General features: G+C 40.3%; 4 protein-coding genes across 7 annotated transcripts; 2 read left to right on the forward strand and 2 right to left on the reverse strand.

The window, feature by feature from the left end:
• Nucleotides 1–859: 859 nt before the first annotated feature.
• LOC121764543 (protein CHROMATIN REMODELING 20-like) lies at nucleotides 860–6,739 on the forward strand (the record flags this gene model as incomplete). Its single annotated transcript, XM_042160552.1, has 22 exons — nucleotides 860–934; nucleotides 1,015–1,110; nucleotides 1,196–1,288; nucleotides 1,441–1,631; nucleotides 1,718–1,925; nucleotides 2,088–2,201; nucleotides 2,285–2,362; nucleotides 2,459–2,715; nucleotides 2,796–2,880; nucleotides 2,944–3,129; nucleotides 3,237–3,356; nucleotides 3,593–3,759; nucleotides 3,843–3,984; nucleotides 4,070–4,219; nucleotides 4,306–4,361; nucleotides 4,445–4,739; nucleotides 4,819–4,933; nucleotides 5,020–5,069; nucleotides 5,158–5,384; nucleotides 5,465–5,668; nucleotides 5,752–6,093; nucleotides 6,246–6,739. Coding segments are annotated over 22 exons (3,642 nt in total), but the record flags the coding sequence as incomplete, so codon positions are not given.
• Nucleotides 6,740–6,889: 150 nt separating this feature from the next.
• LOC121763435 lies at nucleotides 6,890–10,509 on the reverse strand. Its single transcript, XM_042159445.1, has 2 exons — nucleotides 10,168–10,509; nucleotides 6,890–8,850 (listed from the first exon to the last, which is right to left on the reverse strand). Exons 1-2 carry the CDS (start codon nucleotides 10,277–10,279, stop codon nucleotides 7,265–7,267), a joined length of 1,698 nt encoding a protein of 565 aa, XP_042015379.1. The 5' UTR covers nucleotides 10,280–10,509; the 3' UTR covers nucleotides 6,890–7,264.
• Nucleotides 10,510–12,318: 1,809 nt separating this feature from the next.
• Nucleotides 12,319–13,398, reverse strand: LOC121764544. Its single transcript, XM_042160553.1, has one exon. It carries the CDS (start codon nucleotides 13,396–13,398, stop codon nucleotides 12,319–12,321), a length of 1,080 nt encoding a protein of 359 aa, XP_042016487.1.
• A 5,478-nt stretch (nucleotides 13,399–18,876) lies between these two features.
• On the forward strand, nucleotides 18,877–23,501 carry LOC121763368 (protein PHOSPHATE STARVATION RESPONSE 1-like). Of its 4 annotated transcripts, XM_042159374.1 has the most exons (8): nucleotides 18,877–19,140; nucleotides 20,669–21,345; nucleotides 21,426–21,624; nucleotides 21,712–21,828; nucleotides 21,931–21,988; nucleotides 22,138–22,207; nucleotides 22,579–22,924; nucleotides 23,127–23,501. In XM_042159374.1, exons 2-7 carry the CDS (start codon nucleotides 20,794–20,796, stop codon nucleotides 22,912–22,914), a joined length of 1,332 nt encoding a protein of 443 aa, XP_042015308.1. In that variant the 5' UTR covers nucleotides 18,877–19,140; nucleotides 20,669–20,793; the 3' UTR covers nucleotides 22,915–22,924; nucleotides 23,127–23,501. The 4 variants fall into 4 exon arrangements, with proteins under 4 accessions (XP_042015308.1, XP_042015307.1, XP_042015310.1 ...); XM_042159373.1 differs by lacking the exon at nucleotides 23,127–23,501 and having other exon boundaries at nucleotides 22,579–23,097; XM_042159376.1 differs by lacking the exons at nucleotides 18,877–19,140; nucleotides 23,127–23,501 and adding an exon at nucleotides 19,218–19,314 and having other exon boundaries at nucleotides 22,579–23,097.
• Nucleotides 23,502–23,804: the final 303 nt, after the last annotated feature.

Here is a 23,804-nt window from a genome sequence, read left to right on the forward strand (position 1 = left end):
TCTTAGTATTATTATGTAAGGCATAATTTCTCTTAAATTACGCATTTTTTAATTAACAAACGCGAAAGCAATATAAAAATTTTAAAAAAATGAAAGCAAAAAAAAAAAAACAGCGATGACCACTTTACCGCCACGGAAGAAATTTCGAATGAGCTGACGTGACAACACTTCGCCTCCCCATTTCTCCGTCCACTTTTCCCACGTCCTTCTCTCCTCAAACCTTCACTTATTTATTACACTCCATTTTATAGTGTGTGAGCACAAAAGATTTGGCAAAAAAAAAAAATCAAGAAATGGAGAATGGTTCTTCCGACGATGAATATCAAGAAAATGAAATAATTTCTGAGTCTTATGAAGACGAACCATCATTTTTGCAGGCATATATATATGTGTTTGTTTGTGTGTGATAAAGATTGCAGCTTTTTTTGTGGGCTTTGTTTTATTTTGTTTTTGTTAAGATTTTATGTGCTTTATTAGCTCTGCATTTATGTTGTCTTTATTTCATGGTTTCCCATTTAAGGAAAGCTTAAGCTTTAGGTGTAACAGCGCTGTCCATTTCATTGCAGCTGTTATACTTCATTATAGCTCATGACTATGTTTTTACTACAAGAACTTCTTATCCCATTTGTGTCTTATGTATCTCTTTGTGTGTGTTGTGTGTGGTGCGCTGTGTGTGTCATTTGTGTGTATGTATGTATTTCAGTTGAGTGTGTGTGTATAAATGCAACATTTCCTTTGATCATTCTCACAATTTCACACATTTTTCTCAAGCATCTTTACAAACACTCTGCTCTTTTAGTATTCAATTCAATGTTTTTATGATTTTAGTTGCTTTATATCAAAATCTTGATTTCACCTTTCATCATCTCAGGAGCGCCTGTCTGAAGAGGAGTTGGAAAATCTCGTAGCCGAGCTTGTGGAAATCGAGAAAAGAGTGAGCTTTTAAGTCTCCCCACTGTCTGATAATAACAAGCAAAGAGTTGTTACTTACTTGACTCTGTTACTCACCTTTAGTCTGCCGAGGCGCAAGAGGCGCTGGAAGAGGAGCCTCTGGTCGAAGTAGAAGCGGATGTTAGGGAAGAATTAGCCCGGTCCCTCTCTGGTGATCAAGTATGTAAAATCCTCATTTTTCTGATCCAATGTAGCTATGGATCTTTTGCATTTTGTGACATAGTATTTCATATGGATGGAGCAGTTGGAGAAGGCTATTTGTGAGGAGATGTCATTGTACAAAGAAGAGTGGGAATTGAAGCTCGATGAGCTCGAGAAAGAGAGTGCTTATCTACTGGTATATGATCATTAATCTTTGTTTTAAATTGTCTTGTTTTGGTCTTGTACACTTTGAATCTTTACTTAGGCTTCATTGTCTTGCGTTTTCTGCTACACGTTACCAATTATTGCAAACGAACATACTTACACTGATCGTGCTTGTCCAAGCAGGAGCAGCTTGATGGTGCTGGAATCGATCTTTCCAGTTTGTACAAGTGGATCGAGAAGGAAGTTCCTAACAGCTGCCGCACTGAAGCATGGAGAGGGAGGACTCACTGGTTTGGGACTGAGATATCAGAGGAAGCTACAAGATCAGTCAAAAAGGCGGAGGAGTATCTCATGATCCACAGGCCTGTGAGAAGGTTAGATCTCTCAGCGCGTGAAGTGGTTTATTATGATCATGAGCTAGATTTCTTGTTCTGAAGTGTTAGTCGTCGTTGTGGAGCAGATGGCAAGGCGCAAGTGGCTTCCTCGGGAAGAAAATTGGAAACTGTGATGGTAGTGCAAGTGGAGACGAAAGCTTGAATAAAGATTGGGAAGCTTTTAACATATTGTGCTCAGAAACGGCGTCTAGCAAGCACTGGGCTGCTGTCTACCATGCCAGCACCCCGATGCAGGCTGCTGAACTCGGCCTAAAATCTGCTGGAGTTGATGAGGTGACACCCGAGTTCACTTGCTGGCTGCCTTTTTGTATCTTTCTATACTGATATGCAATGACTATGATGTTTAGCCTTTGATTCTTATGCAATGTATCATCGAAATCATAGTTTTATGGCATTTTCAAGAATACAGAAATGATATGGTGAATTATTGGTCAGGTGGAGGAGATTGGTGATGTCGATGGTGCTTCAAGAGATCCATTCGTTGTAGAAGCTATAGCAAACGAAAGGGATCTCAGTCTTACTCTTAACCAAATCAGAAATTTTAAAAAGGTTGATTTTAGATTTTTTTCGACACCATCTCTTGGGACTCATACGAATCTTTACTCTTAATCTTCGTCTATGATGTTTGGCAGATTAAAGAGGAGGATGATGTTAAGGATGATCTCAAGCTCTGTAGGAAAGAAACGATGCGTAAAAAGCGAAGCAGAAAGGTCTGCTTTCAAGCTTTCAGTTATTCTGGTTTCCTCTTTCAGCAAAGCCATTCTTTCCAAGTTATGCTAATTTTTTGTGATCATGGTTCTGTTCAGGGAGAGCTTACCTCGATAGACGAGGAGAGCCGTATGGATGCCTTCATGATTCATGACGATGGCTCTACTAAGGATGCGGTTGAATACCTGCATGATTCGTCTGATGAGAGGAATGGAGTAGTTGTATGCTTTAGTTCTGAATCTGGTTCAGGCAACAAAGCCAATGTCAACGGGAGGCGGGATATGAGAAAATCTGATGTTGTTGTTATCTCAAGTTCTGATTCTGATTCATATGCGGATGCCAACGACAACTCCAGGTGCATCTTGATTGCAAATCCGTCTATGTTTCTCTCCCTTGTTCTTCTACTTTCATTTCACTGTCATGTTTCTGTATCAGTGTTAAGACAAGGAAAAAGATTCGGAGAATCCTCGATGATGGCGAGCTGGGGGAGGAGACACAGAAGAAAATCGCAATTGAAAAGGTAAACACTGGCAAGTTAACGAGTATCACAGAACTTCGTGTTACATCTATGTTACTTTTACAGGAACGTCAAGAGCGCCTTCGATCTTTGGAGGTTACCGAATTCGTGACAGTTGGAGAAGGCGTTGGAGCTGGACATGAAGCCCAGGACAATGCCTCCTCGGGCCACATAATAAACTTGGTGAGGGAGGAAGGCGAAGAGGCTGTGAGGATTCCTCCGAGCATCTCAACCAAACTAAAACCCCATCAGGTTTATTACTCAACTCTTTCGCCTTTTCTAAACGAAACTAAAACCCCATCAGGTTTGTTTCTCGTATCGTACACTGATATAACGACTAGTTTGTGCCGCGATGACAGATTTCAGGGATCCGATTCTTGTGGGAAAATATCATTCAGTCAGTGGGGAAAGTCAGATCCGGAGACAAAGGTCTTGGTTGCATTCTTGCACATATGATGGGGTTAGGAAAGACGTTTCAGGTACAAGTTCGAATCTATATTCATTTCACGAGCCATTCCTGTGAAATCAAACTTGTTGTTTTACCTTCATAGAGCTTAATCCCGGCAAGATGTTTTCTTATCCGTGCCTAAAGTTGGAGCCTTTCAGTTTTCATATATCTATAGACTATATAGATCAAAGTGCAGTGATGTTAGAAATGTATATTCACTCTGAGGATACATAACATTATTCTTTATGGTATCATTTATGGATACAGGTCGTTGCGTTTCTCTACACGGCTATGAGATGCACGGACCTTGGGCTGAAAACAGCACTCATCGTGACTCCAGTAAGCGTGCTACATAACTGGCATCACGAGTTCTCAAAGTGGATACCATCGGAGCTGAGACCTCTTCGTATTTTCATGCTTAAAGATGCTCCACGGTTCCCCTTTCGTCTCTATTCAAGCCAAAACATCCTTCTTAGATTCTTTCATTTGTATGATATTCCTTGCTTTACTTGCTCAGGGAGAAGAGGCTCGAGTTGCTAATGAAGTGGAGAACCGAGGGTGGGGTCTTCTTGATCGGCTACTCTGCTTTCCGTAATTTATCATCCGGGAAGTATGCCAAGGATCCGAACATGGGGAGGGAAATCAGCCACGCACTTCAGGTGATCCGTCATTACTTTTGACTCGATTTTCACCATTTCCATCTCTGTTTGTGATGAGATATGAGAAAGAGCTGCAAATTGTTAGGTTGGACCGGACATCCTCGTGTGTGACGAGGCTCACACGATCAAGAACACCAAGGCCGAAACGACCAAGGCCCTCAAGCAAGTCAAATGCCAGAGACGGATTGCACTGACCGGATCACCTCTTCAGAACAATTTGATGGAGTACTATTGCGTATGTTCTTCGATTCCGAACCATTTTCTGAATTTGACAAGTCGTCCTTGGACTAAATGTTCTAAAGCTTTTCGTATCTCGAACAGATGGTTGATTTTGTTAGAGAAGGCTTTCTTGGCTCCTGCACCGAGTTTAGGAACCGGCAAGGCTCTCATCACTCTGTCCCTTCTAATCTTGAGTTTCGTCGCTCACACGTCCCCTTAACTCCGTTGTGTCGCTTTGCAGCTTCCAAAATCCCATTGAGAACGGCCAGCACAGCGATGCTACATCGGAGGATGTCAAGATAATGAACCAAAGATCGTACATTCTGTACGAACAGTTGAAGGGATTCGTGCATCGGATGGGAGACAGCATTGTCAAAAACGACTTATGCCCCAAAACCGTTTTTGTCATCGAGGTAAAGTTATCTACTCTCCAGAGGAAGCTGTATCGAGGCTTCCTCAACTTTCATGGCTTCACGAAGGGCAAGGAGTCTGGCGTCAAGAAATCTTTCTTCGCGGGCTACCAAGCCTTAGCTCAGGTGATGATGTTCAAAGCATATTAAGATCAGAACACTCTCTCTGCATACTGAATCTGATCGTTTTTGTGTCGCGTTTCAGATATTGAACCATCCCGGCATTCTGCAACTGAGGAAAGAAAACAAAGACCATAGCAAATTTGACGGTGTAGAGGGCTCGGGTGATGAGAATATCGAATGCAACATGGTATCGAAAGGTACCTTTCGACTAGTCATGAAGTAAGATATTTGTTTATATGTTTAAGTAGTCTGTTGTGTCAGTTTACGTTTATTTCGACTGCAGAGAAGGTAGATAATCCTCACAAGAAACGTAGCAACGATTATGATGATGAAGTGAGTGAACTCCCTTAACTTTTCCATTTCCAATCTTATGAGCTATGAATGCCTTTGATTAGAAGTTCGATTTTCGCCTGTTTTATAGGAGTGGTGGAGTGGTCTTTTGCCAGAAAAGACTCTCAATGAGGTCGATTGCAGTGGCAAGATGGTGTTTCTATTTGATATCCTCACAATGTGCTCGGATATGGGCGATAAGGCGCTCGTCTTTAGCCAAAGTTTGTCGACTTTGGACCTAATCGAACAATATCTTTCGAGATTGCCTCAACCTGGAGAGAGCGGAAGATGTTGGACGAAGGGGGAGGACTGGTACAGGTTCGTCTGGACGACCTTATAACTCGTCTATTTTTTTCGTATATGGCTAGTATCGTCTAATTTGTTCGAGGTAAGTGCAGATTAGACGGAAAAATGGAAAGCTCGGAGAGGCAGAAGTTGGTGGATAGGTTCAACGAAGCACGTAACGAAAGGGTGAAATGTGTATTGATTTCTACGAGGGCCGGATCTCTGGGGATCAATCTTTATGCAGCTAATCGAGTCATCATAATCGATGGCTCGTGGAACCCGACGTATGATCTTCAAGCTATATACCGGGCTTGGAGGTTCGTATGTGTTATCATATCCTTTTGAAGTATGGCAAAGTTAGTCCCAAAACGTCGAATGTTTGAATTCTTGTGTCGTGTAGGTATGGTCAGACGAAGCCGGTCTTCGCCTACCGTTTGATCGCTCAAGCGACATTGGAGGAGAAGATCTACAAACGTCAGGTGAACAAGGAAGGCCTTGCAGCGCGGGTTGTCGACAAGCAGCAAGTCCACAGGGCCATTTCTAGGGGAGAAATGGTGGATTTTTTTGATTTTGCAGACGATGAGAGTGCTGTTGTATCGTGCGATTTGGGGCACGAGGGGGACGTGGATAATCCGGATACTGCGGGTCGCGTGAGGGATATGTTGAAGCAGCGCCGGCCGCCTTCTCTTGGAGCTTCTTCGGACAAAGTAATGCAGAGTTTGCTCAGCAAACATCAGCCCAGGTAGTCGTCGATACTCGAATGTGCATTTGTTATGTGACTTTATAATTAACTCGCGTGGAAATTGCAAATCTTGTCGTCAAATACTCTCTTTGTCCCACTGTAGTTGAGTCATATTTCTTTCTTCGCTTTTAACTAATGAAACAAAATTTTAGATGGATTTTGAGTCATCACGAGCACGAGGCGCTCTTGCAAGAGAACGAAGATGAGAAGCTCTCGAAAGAGGAGCAAGATTCGGCGTGGGAAGTGTACAGGAAGACGCTCGAATTGGGGGCAGTCCCGCGCGTTTCTCCAAACGATCGTTCAACTGATCAGCATAAGGTCTCCATCGATCAATTCGTACTGCAGAGTTCAGCGGTTGTGTCTGCAGTTGAGTCGAAGCCAGTGGATTCCTCATCCGATACAGCACGGGACACGAGCTGCGACGGGAAGTGCACGAAGGTGATGCATCAACTAACATTAAGGAGTCAAGGCACGAAGATAGGTTGTAGCACCATTTGTGAAGAATGTGGGCAAGAAGTAAGTTGGGAACTTTTGGGTGTATAACTTCTTCATTAATCTCTCTGTGTATTTTGGTGCCTTTTTACTTGTCCAGTCATTTTGAATTGTGTATGGATATAAGCATACTACATTCTGTGGAAACACCATATTTTGAGCCTTTAAGGCAAGTTGGCATAAGAAGTTATTTTTCAATTGAAATCAAACAATTTATTATAATAGTGTGCAAAATTAGAATTTGGTGAAAGTTCAGTAGTATATTCATAAATTCAACATTATCGAAAGCGTGACATTTATAGAATCATACAATAAAAATATTAAGTCAATTAAAAAGATGTCTAGAAGAAATTACAACATTTATAGAGCAAGTATAGTACTACTATACAGTATAATTCAGATTTTGAAATTCTATGTGAAACCTACTTATATGTTACATTTAAAAAAAAGGACTCAATTCTCACATCACTCAACACACACCAATGACTTTGGCCGCTAATTTTGTATCAAAAACTATATCAAAATCTAGCGGCAGAAACAATGTCCAAGATTGCCATTTCACGCTGCAATCTAATACCTACAAACACTCAGAGTTCGACGTTCGGTTCACCTTTTGAACATCGAACTCTGAGTGCCCAAACTTCGTTCCCGATAGAAACGAATTTAGAGAAGAAGACGGTTAACACCTCTCGTCCCCAAACCAATTGTCCTTCTCCTTCGGCCCCGTAGGCCCCTCCTCGCCGTAGAGTTCAGTCGGAAACAGCTCTATAAGATTTTCGACGGAAAACCTAATGAAAAAGGGTAGGTGGTTGAGTATCTTCTCAAGTTCAGATGCTGAGTCATAAACAACCGTAGGGCCCCACTCTCTCATGTACTGGAGCCAATATGGCTCCGAAACGACTCGGTCTCCAAGATACTCGGCCGCCACGACCCGGTATCGGGTGCTCGAGTCTACGGAATACTTGCTCTTAGCACAATCATTCCTTGCTCCGATTCCAAGCTTGCTAGAGCCCTGAATGTAGCATCCCTCGTGAGGGAAGCTCGCATGCCCGTGTTTCGACGCGTACACAACCGCTTTGTTTCCCTCGGCGAACTCGAGCTCGGAGGCATCTAGCCACCCTCCGCCGCTGTGCTCGGAGAAATACACGCTTTGGAGCTCTCCGTCGAAGTTGCTCAAACGGAGGGTGAAGTGCTCCCAGTCGCCGACGTGCTGGCCAATTCGGTCGAACGTGTAGCTCCACAGCCCGGCTTTGATTGACGATGGACCGTTGAAGGGGCAGAAAATCCACATCGCGACGTCCGTGAAAGTCCCTCCGGAAACCGGCTTAACGTGAACGTAAAGCTCGGCGCTCTCGATGTTACCACGTTTCACATAGTCCCCGCCTCCGTCAACGTCGGGTAGGTCGAGCCAGAACTCTTTGTCGTTCTCCCCACCACCGGGCAAAACCGTGCCTTTAGAATCGATGGCTAAGCCCTTCTCCTTCCCCTGTTGGTACAAAAGCGCTCCGTTTTCAAAGAACCAAGAGACGGACGATGGCAAATAGACCTCATCCGGGTGGAAGTAAAGCGTAGGGCCGTAGTGCTCGACGAGCGCATGAATCTGTTCCAGAGTCGGCATTGCACGCAGCGAAGGATCAAGATTTCTCAAACATGAAACGCTCAGCTCATCGTTCCAATTCCTATCTCGACTACAGAAGAATGTCCCTACGGGGACACCATTGCAACACATCCCTCGTTCGCACGGCCTCGTCTCCCAAACATAGAATTGATCCCTCGACAGCAGTGAATTGTTATCGAACAAAACCTCACCAATCTCACAACTCTCAGTTAGGTCAACCCGGACGCATCGCACTTCTTCAACGTCAGGTTCATTAGGCTCGACCGTAACTACAAACCCCATGGCTTTATAGCCTTCGGGTGGATTGGGAGACCAAACATAACCACATCCATCATCACGATGCGACTCTGAACTCCAAACTAGAGTGTAGTCTAGAGGCTTTTCAAGAGGCGAAGACTCTAGCGATCCCGTTGCATCTAAGGAGGCACATTTGGCTGCAAGAGCATAGCAGCCTCTCGACTTCTTATTGCTCGGCTCACAGCAGTCACCGAGGCTGAAAAAACCATCCGGGAACTCAACGGGTCTATAGAAACTCACCCCTTTCGCCTTCCCACGCGAAGGATTACAGCTCCATATCTTATCAAAATTTGTGATTTTTACGACTTCGATTTCACCTAAGCATATCTTCCCCGTACCAAAATCTTTACCTGAAAAGTATATATTCATCTTTAGAGACATGGAAACTATAGCTTGCCAAAATATTTGCTTTCTTTTTGTTATTCAAACGTATCGTTTTTTCAAACACATGGCGTGCATTAAATAAATGAAATACGAGATTCAGACACGTTAGCTAAAATATGATCTCACACATTTTAATGGTATTTATGTAGATAGCAATTCCGTTATTTTCTTTAATGGTGAATTGATGCAGTATATATGGAATGATGCAAAATGAAGTACTGACAATTTCTACCACAAATGGAAATCAAATTGAATATGTGCAGTGATGGGGTACGTACTAAACAAGCCCAATAGCAGTGACGGCCCATCAGCCCAAAGCCCAAGGAAGAGTATCAGTTCGGCATTACCAAAGAGTTAGGCCCCAGCCTACAGCTCGGTAAAAGCCGACCAATCAAGCTCTACTCTCAGATTGGCAAAAGCTGCTCGGCAATAGTTCAGCAGTTCGGTCCCCAAGGAAGAGTATCAGTTCGGCATTATCAAAGAGTTCGGCCCCAGCCTACAGCTCGGTAAAAGCCGACCAATCAAGCTCTACTCTCAGATCGGCAAAAGCTGCTCGGCAATGGTTCAGCAGTTCGGTCTCAGTATTCGACCGAACTGGGAGATAGTGGACTCATGCAGAACCTCCACGACCTCCACTACACGATCTATTTAGTGGTGGACCCATGCTGGATCTCATGACCTCCACGACATCCACGATCTAATTAGTGATGATGTAAGCCACGACCTAATTAGTGATGATGTAAGCCACGACCTAGTTAGTGGTGATGCAAGCCACGATCTTAGTTCAATGTATAAATAGAACTTAGATCAGATAGACTAGGGAGGAGAAAAAGAGGGGAAAGGGCTCTAGACATCAAATAACATATAGCAAGTCTGTATTTGTAAGCTGTAAACCAGATCAAGCAATACAATCTTGCCCTCCTTTCTTCCCGTGGACGTAGATTTACTTCAGTAAATCGAACCACGTAATTCCTTGTGTCGTGATCTATATTCATTACCTGCATTTACTACCATCAAAAATTCGCCTAACCATCATGCAGATAGACTTTGAATCCCCATTAAATTAGCTCTATTTAAAGAAATTTCAGCTGACAAAAGGGATTCCCAAAATTACAAAACACAAAGTCAAAACTGAAGTAGAATTTGATTAGATCTGAATGAAAGAGAAATCACAGATAAAAATTGAAAGATTATAAAAATAGAAGCAGAATTTGATCATAATTAATCACACCAATTGAAGCAGAAACAAGAGATAAAAATCGAATCTTTATTTGAAAAAACACCTTTAGGCCATTGCGGAAGGGGTGAAGGCAAAGAGAAAGTGTCGAATTCCTCTGCAAATTCCTCACAATAACTCTCAGAATGTGAGTTGCAGCAATCCAACCACCCAAACATTCTTCACTTGCAGTTTTATTTTGTTTGGATAAGCACAGCAGTTGCTTTTTCTCAAGAAAAATCTGCAGTTATGAATTGTGATATAGAGAAGAAAAGGAGATTCCTTTATTAATTAATTAATTTGTTATTGCTTAGAAGGCAAAAATGCTTAGAAGTTGGAGTAGGCCACAAAAATAAAATAATTGTGTGAAAAGTTGGATGTTTTTGCTTTTTATTCAGCTTGAGTAAGAGAGGGAAAAGAGGCTTGCAAGTGACGATGATTCACTTTTAGAGAAAGAAAATAAATTTTAAATTGCACAAAAAGCCATGTAAAGAAAAACACAGATAATTAGAAAAGCAGAGTAGAATTTATGTTTCTCTCGAAAATATATATTTTTTTTAAAATTAAAAGCAGTTGAAGCAATCAATACTACTTTTTTTTTGTTTTCTTATTATGGTGGTTACATTATAAAACCAAGTATATGAAGGTTTCATTGAGATTGAGTTAAGATAACGAATTCAAAGTTATATATAGAGGCATCTTTGTAATTATATTAGTTCAGAGCCTTTGTCTTAGCAGGAATAATTTTAGATATTATTGTATGAGGTGATGAGTTCGAGCCCTTGTGACCTCATTTGTAATTATATTAAATTAATTTTAGTTAGAAAACATGGCATGAAATTGGAGAAGGTAACTAAAAATGAATTAAGAGAAACATGCTTTTTAAATGCATTTTAATTAAAATCTAAGTCGGAACATAATTTTTTGTAGGAGGTGTGTGTAAGAAAAACGTAGAACTATGCGATTCGATTAAGAATTAAGTGATAGTGGTGAAACTAAAATCAAAATTTACTATGTAAATATATATTTATTATCCAAATAATTCTAATCGAATTTCAGAGCATGCTATCGAATATAAGGAAAGTATTAGATGGGATATTATTTTAATAACACAAAAGAAGACAACACTATTAATTGGACTATAGGTTTGGTGCGGAACATAAATAAGATCGTTATATTTAAAGTCAATTAGTAGACAATGCTTAGTGTCCACATGAATAAAAAATATGACAACTCCAATTCTATGTATTTGCAACTTGAAAGTGACAATTTGAGGCATATGCTGTTATGCTCCTCTAAGATACCATCTTATCCTCCCACAATAAAAATATGGAGTGCAAAATTAGTACTATATGATTTGATATCAATTTAACTTCAATCTAGTTTTTAAAATAATTATATACACCTTCAATATATATATTAATCAAACAATTACTAGTAGTACTACTTATTTGAATTCAAGTGAATAATCAACAAATTTGTATGTGGAAACACGAGTCTCATTTTTTATGAGCATTATTGTTCCTTAACTGTGAAATAATTATAATGAATTCATATTTTAAATTAATATTCGAATACCATTTCCCACCAATTATGAATAGAAATATGATTATTAATTTCTTTCTTATAATTGTATTAGTATTTTATTTAATAATTTATCAATAGTTTAAAATCTAGAATAATGTACGTATTAAATGTTCGGTGCTTATTGTCATAGTAGATATTAATTGGAAGTCATTGTCAAAAACTTGTTAGTAATTTTTCTATTTGAAAGCGCAACCTTGAAATTGTAGTACCACCTTGGAATCATAATTATATACCAACATTTGTTTGGTTAGTAATTATATGAATAAACATCAACTGAAGATTAAAAGGAGGGAGAGACAAAAAAATAATATATTTATTTAATTTACCACGTCAAATAAAATCATACAAATCCTTACATACATTGATCAGATGCATTTATAATATAAGCAACGGAATTGGAACGTGGTAGAAAATAAGAGATTGGAAAAATACGAAATTCGAACCAATTTCTGAAAAAAATAGTTCAGTCTACCTCTAACAACACCTCAAATCTCAGAAAGAGTATCTTCCGATCAATCAAACAAGAAATGGCTGCTAAATTAAACACCATTAATTTTAATTCCGAAGAAAAAAATTGGCATATGTTCAAGACCAGTTTTGGTCTTTACTCTTCAATTTAAAATTTGCAATTTCACTTTTTGTCGCCGGATTTCTTCTTCTTGCTGCTCGTTTTGTTGTTGATTGGATTCTTGCTAGAGCCGCAGACTATCGTAAACTCGATGCCGACGGCGAAGCAAGAAAATAGGCTGCCCTCGCGGCCCGGTTTCGTGTGCCGGACCGACAATTCCGAGTCGTCGCCGTCGTTCGCCGCCATCCTCCGCCACCTATCTTTGGTCATGACTTGGTACCCTCTAGCTTTGGCTTGCTCAAGTGTCATATCCCCTAGGATCGAGCTAGAATCGTCGCTATGCGCGCCGGCGCCGCCGCGTTTCCTCCGTGGCGGTGGTGGCGGGGGAGGCATTAGCTTCATGGCCATCTCCGCCGCCACCACGGAGGCGGACGGCCCGATGTCGGAGCATATCTCGGAGCCGTTGTCACACATCGAGCCGTTGACGATGGAGCCAGGCTTCAGTGTGAAGTCCTCGATTTGCGGGCCAGACCCGGTGCTCATCGATCGCCACATTTCGATTTTGGAGATTAGTTCCTTTTTATGTTCATCGATCGGCGAGTTTCCGTGTTCTTCTAGGAGACCCCGGTTAAGCGGCGAGCTTTTGATGGAGGCGCCGTCCCGCAGGGTTACCCCGATGTTGAGTATGCCCTGCGGGGAGCCAGACGAGGTCCGAATTTGGAGCGTGACGAAACGCGTGTTTTTATTGGAGTTGGCTGACGTTTGGGCCAATGGCGCGATGAGATCGCGGATTGGGACACTGACATTGCCCACCAGGACATCACGAAACCAGGAGAGCGTGTAGATCTCCACAGTGATCGTTGCGTCCTCGGGCATGCCATCTTTTAGGCGGAAGTTGAATTTCTCGTTCCACTTAGGATTTTTCTGGCCTTCTTGGTCGATTTGGGTAATGTTCTTACGATCAGGGTAAATCCATGATACCGCATAAGGTTGCATGGATTTGGAGACCGGAGCCAAGTCCTGAGCGGAGATTATGTTAATCTCCAACGAATAAGAGTTTTTCAGTTGCGGTGCAGATTGGCCTGAGATGCACGATTCCATCACGAGGGAAGAGCCGATCGTGTTGGGCGCTTGGGGCTCCATCTTCCCTTCGTGACTCACTGACTCTAATGCGCGCGGGTCACGAAGTGGAGACGGAGACGAATAAGAGAGGCTGAGGAAATGCTAGGCTACTTTGCAAGTTATTGAGGAGGCTATTTTCTGTTGTTGACCATGATTTTAGACCATTGATTTCTTGTTGAAGCTTGAATTTTTCGTAAATTGGTTGGCCTTAATTTACCAAGTCCCTATCTAAAATTAGACAGCCCTAGTTTTGATGATGTACACATATCTCCCTTCAGGGGCGGAATTTTATCATTATTGTATTCTTGTATCAAAGACTATGTAATGTTATAAAAAAAATTATTGACATTCAAATCAATCGATTTAAGTATTGGTAGTTATTTTTAAAATAAATAAAGTAGTATGAAATAATCTACCTTAAAAATTAGTTATTCATTAAACATTGACAAATAAAATTAAAGCTAAAACAATATAAATTGTGATTAATGTTAAGTCAATTTTTCGTTGTGATGATTAAAATAAAACTAAAATGGTAGAGTACATAAAAAAAAGAAAAACTAAGTATTCTAAATAGGGTGCATGGAAATATCATGTTGAAGCTGACACTAAGTTCTTGTAATTTATTATCGCAGCTAATAAGTGACCAATTAAATTAGGGGTTTTGCAAATGTTTAATTATGTCACACACTTGAACCCATCATCATCATTCATAGTCGAACAAGTTGAGAAGGAAAGACATACAATAATTCATAAAGATCATAATTGCTTGTTGAGAAATATGATTAAATAGGTGGTTTGTTCGATTGACATTGATAGATTTTAAAAGCAAACCCCAAATAAGGAGAAAAAATATATGGTCACATTACAAACAAATCATTACTCTTTTTCTTCCCACTTGTAGATACTATTTTGTTTTCTTTTTTGCACTTGTATTAAAAATGACTTCTTCCATAAACAATAAAAAAATATTGTGGATGTGGACCCCAAATGAATCCTAGGGCTTAAATATTATTGGAGGGTTAAATAATTCATGAAAAAGACAATTTTGATGAGCTAACTCTTATAATGATTCAACATTACTTCATAAATAAATCAAACTTTTGGATGACATAATCTCATTGCTCATACAAGTTTAACTTTAGAAGAAGAAGAATAAATGGATAACTGATGTTTAAATCAAATATTTTGATCGAATTCTAATCTGTCTTATAAATTTAAGTAATTATATGAATATAATAATCCAAAACACATAAAAACTTAGATTGTGTACAAAAACAAGTTCTATTCTCGAACTCGACTTTAAAAATATGGTGAAATTTTAAAATCGAAATTTAACCCTTGTTCTTATAAGACTTTAAGGAAGTACGTACATTATATTGTTGGAAGGAAAAGATCGTGGAGGATCAAGAGGTGATTTCCTACGATCACAATTAAAAGGAAGATTAGCAATTGATATTTACCTTTTATAGGAAATTAGGTTTAGGGTAATGAGGCTTACCTTAATTGTATTATTCTTGAGGACCTATAAAAGGGCATGTACATCTTCATTATAGCCAATAAAAACGAGTGATACAATTCCCCATAAACCTGTTTTATCATGGCATCAAGAGCAAGTTTAAAATAGGGCTCAGATTGTTCTTTCATCACTGCCCATACCAATCTCGGCCAAATCAACAAAAAACCCAGTGAGCAAACAATTCAAATCAATACCCAAAATGACAGACGAAGAAAAACCAGCGATAGAATCAGAATCATCAATTAGTAAGATACGAGCGAGTAAGAACGTAACAGTGGCGTTCAAACTCAACGGGGGAAATTACCCACTATGGTCGCGGCTGATGAAGGTTGCGATAGGGAGTAGGGGAGGCTACTCCCATATAACCGGAAAACTGGCTCCAACATTGCCGGGAAGCAAGAAGTATGATGATTGGGAGGAGACGGACCTAATCGTCTTCTCATGGATTGTGGACAATATCGAAAACGATATTATTGCAGATTTCGCTCATCATCAATCGGCCAAGGTAATATGGGACAACCTAGCCACCACATACGAGAGTGAGGCCGATCTCTACCTTGTATATGACCTGGAAGACAAGGCAAACACAATTAAACATGGGAATATGGATCTGGAAACATAATACCGCAAAATCCACAGAATGTGGATCAATATCAACCGGTCGATTGCTGCGAGAAAGGAGTAAATCAATTCAGAGTCTACACAAACACCAAAAGACTACTCCTATTTCTAGTGGGACTGAATGACGAACACTAGGGAGTCCGGAGAGACATCCTCGAAGAAGTGTCCCTCCCTCCGCTGGAAACCGCCTATGGGTGGGTTAAAAAGGAGGCGGCCCGACGGCGACTAGGGCCACCGGAATCCCCAAACGCCATCACCAACAGTTACGGTGGGGGAGACGCACAAGGAATCGGGCACGGACTGGCGGCAAGGACAGCGACAAGGTTACCGAAGCGGAGCCCCACGTCAAACCACCGCCGCTCACCGCCCGGGAAACAAACCTGTGGACAAGTCAAGACTTTGGTGTTCCCACTGTGGGATGCAAAAACACATCCGCGAAACGTGCTTTCAATTGCACGGATATCCCGAATGGTGGGAGGAGAGGCAGACGGCGAAGGCCAAGATGGCGGTTGGAATTTCCGCCGGAAATGAGGAGGTTAAAATTGCGGTTGGGAATCGGAACATGGTGACCGGACGGGGGAAACAGAGGGAGGATCTAGAAGCTCCCGGCGGAGGCGGGAACGGTGGTGGAGTGATCGACGCCGGCAATTTTGCCGGGAAGACACGGAGCCGATATGGGGAAGGCGGCGCGAGCAATGGAGGTAACGGGTTAGGGGTTGATAACCCTAACCCTATTTTTTCTTATATACCCCCAAGTTTCATATATTCTCAAAACCCTCCCCTAGGTTTTCCAAAATTATGCCACAAACCCCGTTTTTTGCATGAAAGCCCCTAGACTTATTATGAGTTACAACATGAACCCCAGAGTTATGATGAGTTACACCATGACCCCTATATTATAAATTATTGCGAAAACCTCCTGATTGTTTGAAAAATGTGCAATTTAATCCCATTTCACTTAAAAATCGATTTGAGCCCTTGGACCATATTTCCGCTGCATTTACAACAAAACGGGACAATGGGGGTAAGAAAAAGGGTTGGATATTTGATTGTGGAGCCACCGACACCATGACTCCCAATAAAAGTGATTTCGTTAGTTTTAGTAATATTGCTAAAACTTACATACAGACTGCTAGCGGGGAATTGATTACTGTGGCTGGGGCAGGCACTATTGAGATATCCTCGACCTTGAGATTATCAAACTATCTTTATGTTCCTATTTTGTCCCAGAGATTGATGTCTATAAGCCATGTAACGAAAGAATTGAACTGTACTTTGCTAATGCACCCCGACTTCTGTATTTTGCAGGATATTTGGACGAGGAAGATACTTGGGCGTGGCACTGAGAGCCAAGGACTCTACTACGTGGATGAGATAGCTCAACAAGGCAATGCGATGCTGGCTCGTGGGTCCATGAAAAGGGAGATTTGGCTTTGGCACCAACGACTAGGACACCCTTCCTTTGGTTATTTTAGTTTACTTTTTCCCAAACTCTCTATTCCGAAATATTTTTCTTGTGAGACTTGTGTTTTGGCCAAGAGCCACAAACAATCATTTAAACCTACAAATACTCATATGAATTCAGTTTTTTCCCTTGTTCATGCTGATGTATGGGGTCCTGCATCTATTGTTGGGGGGAATGGTTTGAGATATTTTGTGATTTTTGTAGATGATTGCACTAGGATGACATGAATATATTTTTTAAAACACAAGTCTGAAGTGATTGTCAAATTCATTCTTTTCTTTAACCTTATCCAAACCCAGTTCCAAACCACGATAAAAACCCTTCGATCCGATAATGGGAGGGAATTTGTGAACAAAAAAATGACAAACTTCTTTACCGAGAAAGGCCTGATCCATCAAACCTTTTGCCCTTATACACCAGAACAAAATGAGGTAGCAGAAAGAAAAAACAGAACCATCCTCGAAATTACCCGAGCTTTGATGTTTGAATCCAAAGTCCCTAACCACTTCTGGCTCAGAAAACTAATGACCGAACTTGAACTCAAATCCACGCAACCATGTCGATTTTGTGTGATAACAAAGCTGCCATTAGTATCTCGAAAAATCCAGTTCAGCATGACCGAACTAAGCATGTGGAGGTAGACCGACACTTCATAAAGGACACGATTGATGCGAAGGTAGTGGAATTACCCTATGTCAAGTCGGAAGAACAATTGACGGACATCTTGACAAAGGCAGTAAGCTTGCACTCTTTTCGAGGTGTATTGGACAAGTTAAGCATTGGTGATCCCATCACTTAACTTGAGGGGAAGTGTTGGAAGGAAAAGATCGTGGAGAATCAAGATGTTGATTTCCTACAATCACAATTAATAGGAAGATTAGCAATTGATATTTACCTTGTATAGGAAATTAGGTTTAGGGTAATGAGGCTTACCTTAATTGTATTATTCTTGAGGGCCTATAAAAGGGCATGTACATCTTCATTATAGTCAATAAGAACTAGTGATACAATTCCCCATAAACCTGTTTTATCATATATAATAGAGAAATCATATATTATTGTCAACTTGAAGAAAAAACAAACTCTTACACCCACCCTATGTATTTAATCGACGAAACGAAGGGTTGGTATCAATTTAATATTTGAAAAGTTATTGATTAGAATTTTGGCAACACTTTTGAATAAATAAACCACCCCATAAATTCTTTAAGAAAATAATCACTTGGAAAATGAAAATCATCTCCAATTCTTCAAAAGTCAAAAGTAACTTTTACCTCCACACCCTATAGTTGGAATGTTGGATTATGTAATTATTTTCTATTGCATTTATAAATGATCAAACATATTACGTTATGTTAATTAAAAAATAAAATCTACCAAATTCAATTCTTAAAAATTCTTAAATTATTTGTGAATATTAATAATTTTCATCAATAGAAGGTATTTTATTAGCTTAAATGCACTTCAATGTGGTTTTACACTATTAAATGCGCTCCATTGCTGAACATAGAAAATGTCCTTACGTATATCTATCATTCGTAAGTACAAATATGCTTTGTGATCAGCGCACTATATCAAATCATCAATAGAGTATTGAGCATTCGGTTGCTTAGGTTTTTAGCACTAACGTTGTGGATGACCAAACACATATCACTCATCAATAAATACAAATATACTTTGCTGATCTGCGCACTATACGAAATGCTCAACAAAAAATTGAGCATTATGTTGCGTGTGCTTACAGTACTTAGCTTTGCGGATGACCAAACACAAATCGATCATCCGTAACTACAAGTATTACACATCGATTATCCATTTATTTACTAAAGGAATCCAAACTCATGGTAAATTGTGGATTCAAAATTCAACCGTGTGGATTCCTATCAAACAAAAACCAATAGTTTTACCCATTTATCAACGGCCAATAATCATTCAGTTGCCAGTCTAGACAGCCTGCATATTCACTCACATCACCCAATTATTTCTTCTTGATTTAGAAAGTCGGCTAGTTCGGAAAATGTTTCCATAAATTAACTACTCCTAAACACTGTTAAATTAATTATTCAGCCGCCAGATTTTTCCTGTTCAATCAGACTATCAGAGCATAGATGATGTTGTCTCAACTTCAAATCATCTAGTTTTGTTGATCTTCTTTGTCATGGTGAGTTTTTCTTTAAATAAATTGGGTTTTTTTTGCTTGTTGAAGATTATTTTTGGTCAAAAATGGAATAAGATCTTTGTTGTGAGTTTTGGCTTGAATGCACTTTTGAATCTTGGGTTTTTCTTGAGTTTTTGAGATGGGCTCGACTTGAATTTGTTTGTGGAATAGTTGATGGTGAGGATTGAGCAAATGAGCTAGCTTTTCCCAAAAAAGATTGCTTTTTTAATTAATAAAATAAATAAATATTGCTGTGAGTTATTGGCTCAAATGCACCTTAGAATCTTGGATTTTGGTTTTGTTTTGTCGAATGTATTCGTTTTGTTGCTGAATTCTTGAATTTGTTGATGGGTTCGACTTGAATTTGTTGGAGGAATTGTTGATAGCGAGCTAGCTTTTCCCAGAAAAATGTTTTTAAAAAAAAAATAAATTTACTTTCCTTTTGCAAGTGAGGATAATTGGTGCGGGCCCACTTTGAATATCTGGAGTTACGTGAATATATTTGTAACTCCCATAAGGAATTTGAGTAGTACGATTAATAAGTGATATTGTTGTTTACTTGTCTTTTGATGATTGGTTTTCTTGAATTGTTGAAAATTGGATGCTTGTGTGTGGAAACATTGAGTTTATCTTTATCTCATTGAATGAATCTTGCCTCTCTTCTTTCTTTCTTTTGCTGTATCTTTTGATTTAGTTTTGTTTGAAAGCTAGCATTGGTGGCTAAAATGATCACAACTCTGAACAAAATCCAGTGATGATTAGATTGATAATTTGAGGAAATTTCTACTCGAGGTTTGCTATTGTTGACTTGTTGTTGTTGTTGTTGTATGGTTTGGAGTTTTTAGTCTGTATTCGATTACGTATGTTTGAATGTTTCAATATTGGTAGTGATAATGCAGACCTGTGTTATGTTGCCATTTGGTTTGTGTGAAAGGATGTTTTCTAGCCATTTTTCGACCCTCGTAGATAGCTTTCATTAGGCTTTGTGTTTCTGTAGCTCAAACATGACTTGATGTCAAGTCATACATGACTCGAGGCTCAAAGCCTAGTGACTAGGCCTCGAGCCTCAAATCATTACGACTCGAAGGCATTTGATTACTCGAGCCTCTAGTTTCTTGGATCTTGCCTCGTTCAAAAGTTGAATTGAGGGGGAATGAGTTAGCTAGAGTGCCATGTTTCGGAAAGAGATGCTTCCTTAGCCATTTTGAGCCTTTCTACCCTTGTGGATGGCGTTCGTAGACTTTGTGTTTCTTTAGGTCAAACATGAATTGAAGTCAAGTCATCCATGACTCGAGGCTCAAGGCCTATACTGACTTAACCTCGAGCCTCAAACCGTCATCATGACTGAGTTCAAGCCATCTGTTACTCAAACCTCTCGTTTCTTCGCTCTAGGCTTCAAACGATGAATTGAGAGGGAATGAGTTACCAAGAGTAGAAAATATAGCTATGAAACATCTCTTCACAAGACTATGCTATAATCATACCACTTCGTGTTGCATTGACATTCCTAGTTCTGTTTTCTTTTTTCCAGATGGATGAGCTATTGCTGCTTGCTGACTGCAGTTCTCGAACTGATGGTTGTGGTTTCGGATTTCTTTTAAGCTCGAATCATTGCAGAACGCCTTCGATTTTCAGTCTGTTCATGGATCATTGAACATGGCTCCTGCATTATTCAAGAAAAAGCGTTCAAATGAAGTCGAAGCCTCTGGAGCTCTGTCGAGATCTCTGCACGTTCTACCTGCACTCTCTGAAGAAAAGTACCCCAAGCTTCCTGATTCGCCACAGGTTACGTTAACGCACGAACTGACCACTGACCTACTAACATCCGACACCAGAACAGCCGGGCATTCATTCTCATCGGCCTCTGTTAGTCTTACTCATTCCTCCTCCTTCTCGCCTGACTTAAGCCGTTTGAGAGTTCCCCCTTTCATCTCCGAGGCATTGAACGACAGGGGATCTTTCCACTCGAGCCAATCCTCCCCTACTGTTGCTAGAGATGGCCAGCCGGAAAGTAAAGACGTTTCGTGGACTATAGATACCTCGGATGCACCTCCTCCCCACCACAGAGGCGTGGTGCCATCGGATGACTCGGCTAGGAAAACAGACTGGCGGGAGTGGGCCGATCAGTTAGTCACACCGGACGACACGCTTGATTTGAACTTGAGTGATCTTCTCGTTGATGTCAATGTTCCAGATCTTGATGCCAAGGTTTGCGTCTCAACTCTGTTATTTTATGCTAAATGAGTCAAGCTTGAGCTTAGTTTTACTCGACTCGACTTGACTTACAGCTGCTGGAATTGCCACCAAACTTCGCGACGCACCAACCTCAGATCCAGGAGCGTCGCCTTCTTACAGTTTCTACTGCGCAGACGCTTCCTGCGGTCGCCTCTCCATGTCCTTCGCCAGCAACCAAGGCACGGATGCGTTGGACGCCTGAGCTGCACGAAGTTTTCTCAGAGGCTGTTAAGAAACTAGGTGGTGGTGAACGTAAGTGTCTTACAATCAGCATAAAGAGAGAACTGAAACCACTATAAAAGTCCGTCAGCAGAAACTAATACGAGACTAACTATGCAGGAGCTACGCCAAAAGGCGTCTTGAAGCTCATGAACGTTGAAGGCCTCACAATCTACCACGTGAAGAGCCACTTGCAGAAATACAGAACCGCGAGGCACAAGCCGGAGTCCTCTGAAGGTTGGAATCTCCCCTATACTCGTCTTGATTCCATATATCATAATCCTCGTGTTCATTGCTGTCATGTATTGATAAACTTATGTTTGTTCGTTTTGGATGTAGGAACACCGGAAAAGAAAACGAGGAATCTTGCTGAAACGGCATCTCTGGACCTGAAGACGTACGTTTCTTTTTACTTCATTTGTCTGAGCTAAGATTTTTCTTATTGATGTCTATCTATATGAGGCAAATATGCCATGGCATGTTACAATCGCCATTGTAAAAGTCGAGTTTTCGTGCATTCTCGTTAATGATATTCTCCCATGGCAGTGCAATGGAGATAACCGAAGCGCTCAGATTGCAGATGGAAGTTCAGAAGCAGCTTCATGACCAGCTTGAGGTATGTTCTTCGAGTCCCACCAATAAGTTGAGCTCGAACGTACTTCTTTATGGCTCGGCTCGTTTACAACCCTAGACTCCTATGTGTTTGCTTTAATACAATACTCTTTTTTGGGAAAAAAATGAATGTTTTTGGTAAGGCTTAAGGGCAAGGGCAAGCTTTTGAAATTGATATGTAAGGGGTTTCGATTAAGTTGCTTGTTGTATACGTTCGAGCTTGATTACGAGCTTAAGATGTAGGGCAGCTCGTAACGTGCTCGACTTGTTAATGCTTAATGTGTCGAGTTCAAGCTAGGCTCGTGTAGGTTAGTGGAACAAATATTCTTTCTAGATTTAGAATTTACTTGCTGATTGAAATCTATGTTGCTTCAGATTCAAAGAAATCTGCAGCTTCGGATCGAAGAACAAGGGAAGCATCTCGAGTTGATGTTCGAGCAGCAACGGAAGATGGAGGAAGATAAACAGAACGCCTCATCGTCAAATAGAGACGATAACAGCCCATCACCGATGGCAGAAACACAACCTTGTGTTGGTAAAACTGACGCAGAATCCAGCGCCAAAGTGCCCTCGCCTCTCGAGCATTCGGAAAAGGAGTCCTCCGAGGACCATGAGGCGAATGCAGGTGGCGAAAGCAGCCCCCCGACGAAACGAGCCAAGATCGAAGAGACAGAAGAATCTCCCAAGAAATCAGTTGATGTCATGATCTGAATGTTTTGAGGTATTTTCAAGAATCAGAATCTGTTTCCATTTGTGTAGAATGAAAGAGTCATTATAGATTGTGATTGAATTGATTCTCACGTGTGACCGTCTAATGATACACAGAATTTGTAATTCAATTCAATGTGAGCAATTGATTACAAAACAGAAGAAATATTTGCTTGTTTTGTGATTTGTTTTCTTGGTTTAATCAAATCTTGCAGGTGAATCCACTGCTTTCGGTATTCACGTGTATTATGCGAATTTTTCAGACAAAAGAACTCGGTTTGATTGCGTTCTCAACTCCTGTCCTATTTTTTCTACAATAGAGAAATAATATATTAACTACTCTACTCTGAATCTATGATTGTATATTCTTTTGCCGGCATTAATTAATTAAATCTCCAATCTAACCAACATGAATGGCGTGGTGGTTCAACACCTCGTCCCTTAACTACGAGGACATGACAGGGTTTTAGTCCCTACCTTGAATGGAGTCATGTAGATTCATCTTTAAATAGGATAGTTGTTATATATGTTTCAACTTTCAACTATGATGAAATTCAGTGTAATTTTTTATATACATTTCATTACAATCTTATACCTTTTTTTTTAATATTATGACCAAAAGACAAAACATACTCTATAAGTTTGAGAAATCAATATAACTAACATAATAAGAGTGAGTTTGGTGGTTCGATTTCGATGAAACAAAAACAAAAGTCCAATATCTAAATAACATGGCATAATAGTTGAGAGGTCACTATTACAAAATTATAATCCAAAGTAGTGATTATCATGTTAGAGAGGTGCCCTCTATTTAATGGCAATAATAATTTTGAATGGGTCTCAAGTCATTTTCTCCAACTCATATATTCAATTGTAATATAACAAAATTGAAT

The sequence above is a fragment of the Salvia splendens genome, chromosome 14 (genome assembly GCF_004379255.2).
Source record: "Salvia splendens isolate huo1 chromosome 14, SspV2, whole genome shotgun sequence".
Taxonomy (NCBI): domain Eukaryota; kingdom Viridiplantae; phylum Streptophyta; class Magnoliopsida; order Lamiales; family Lamiaceae; genus Salvia; species Salvia splendens.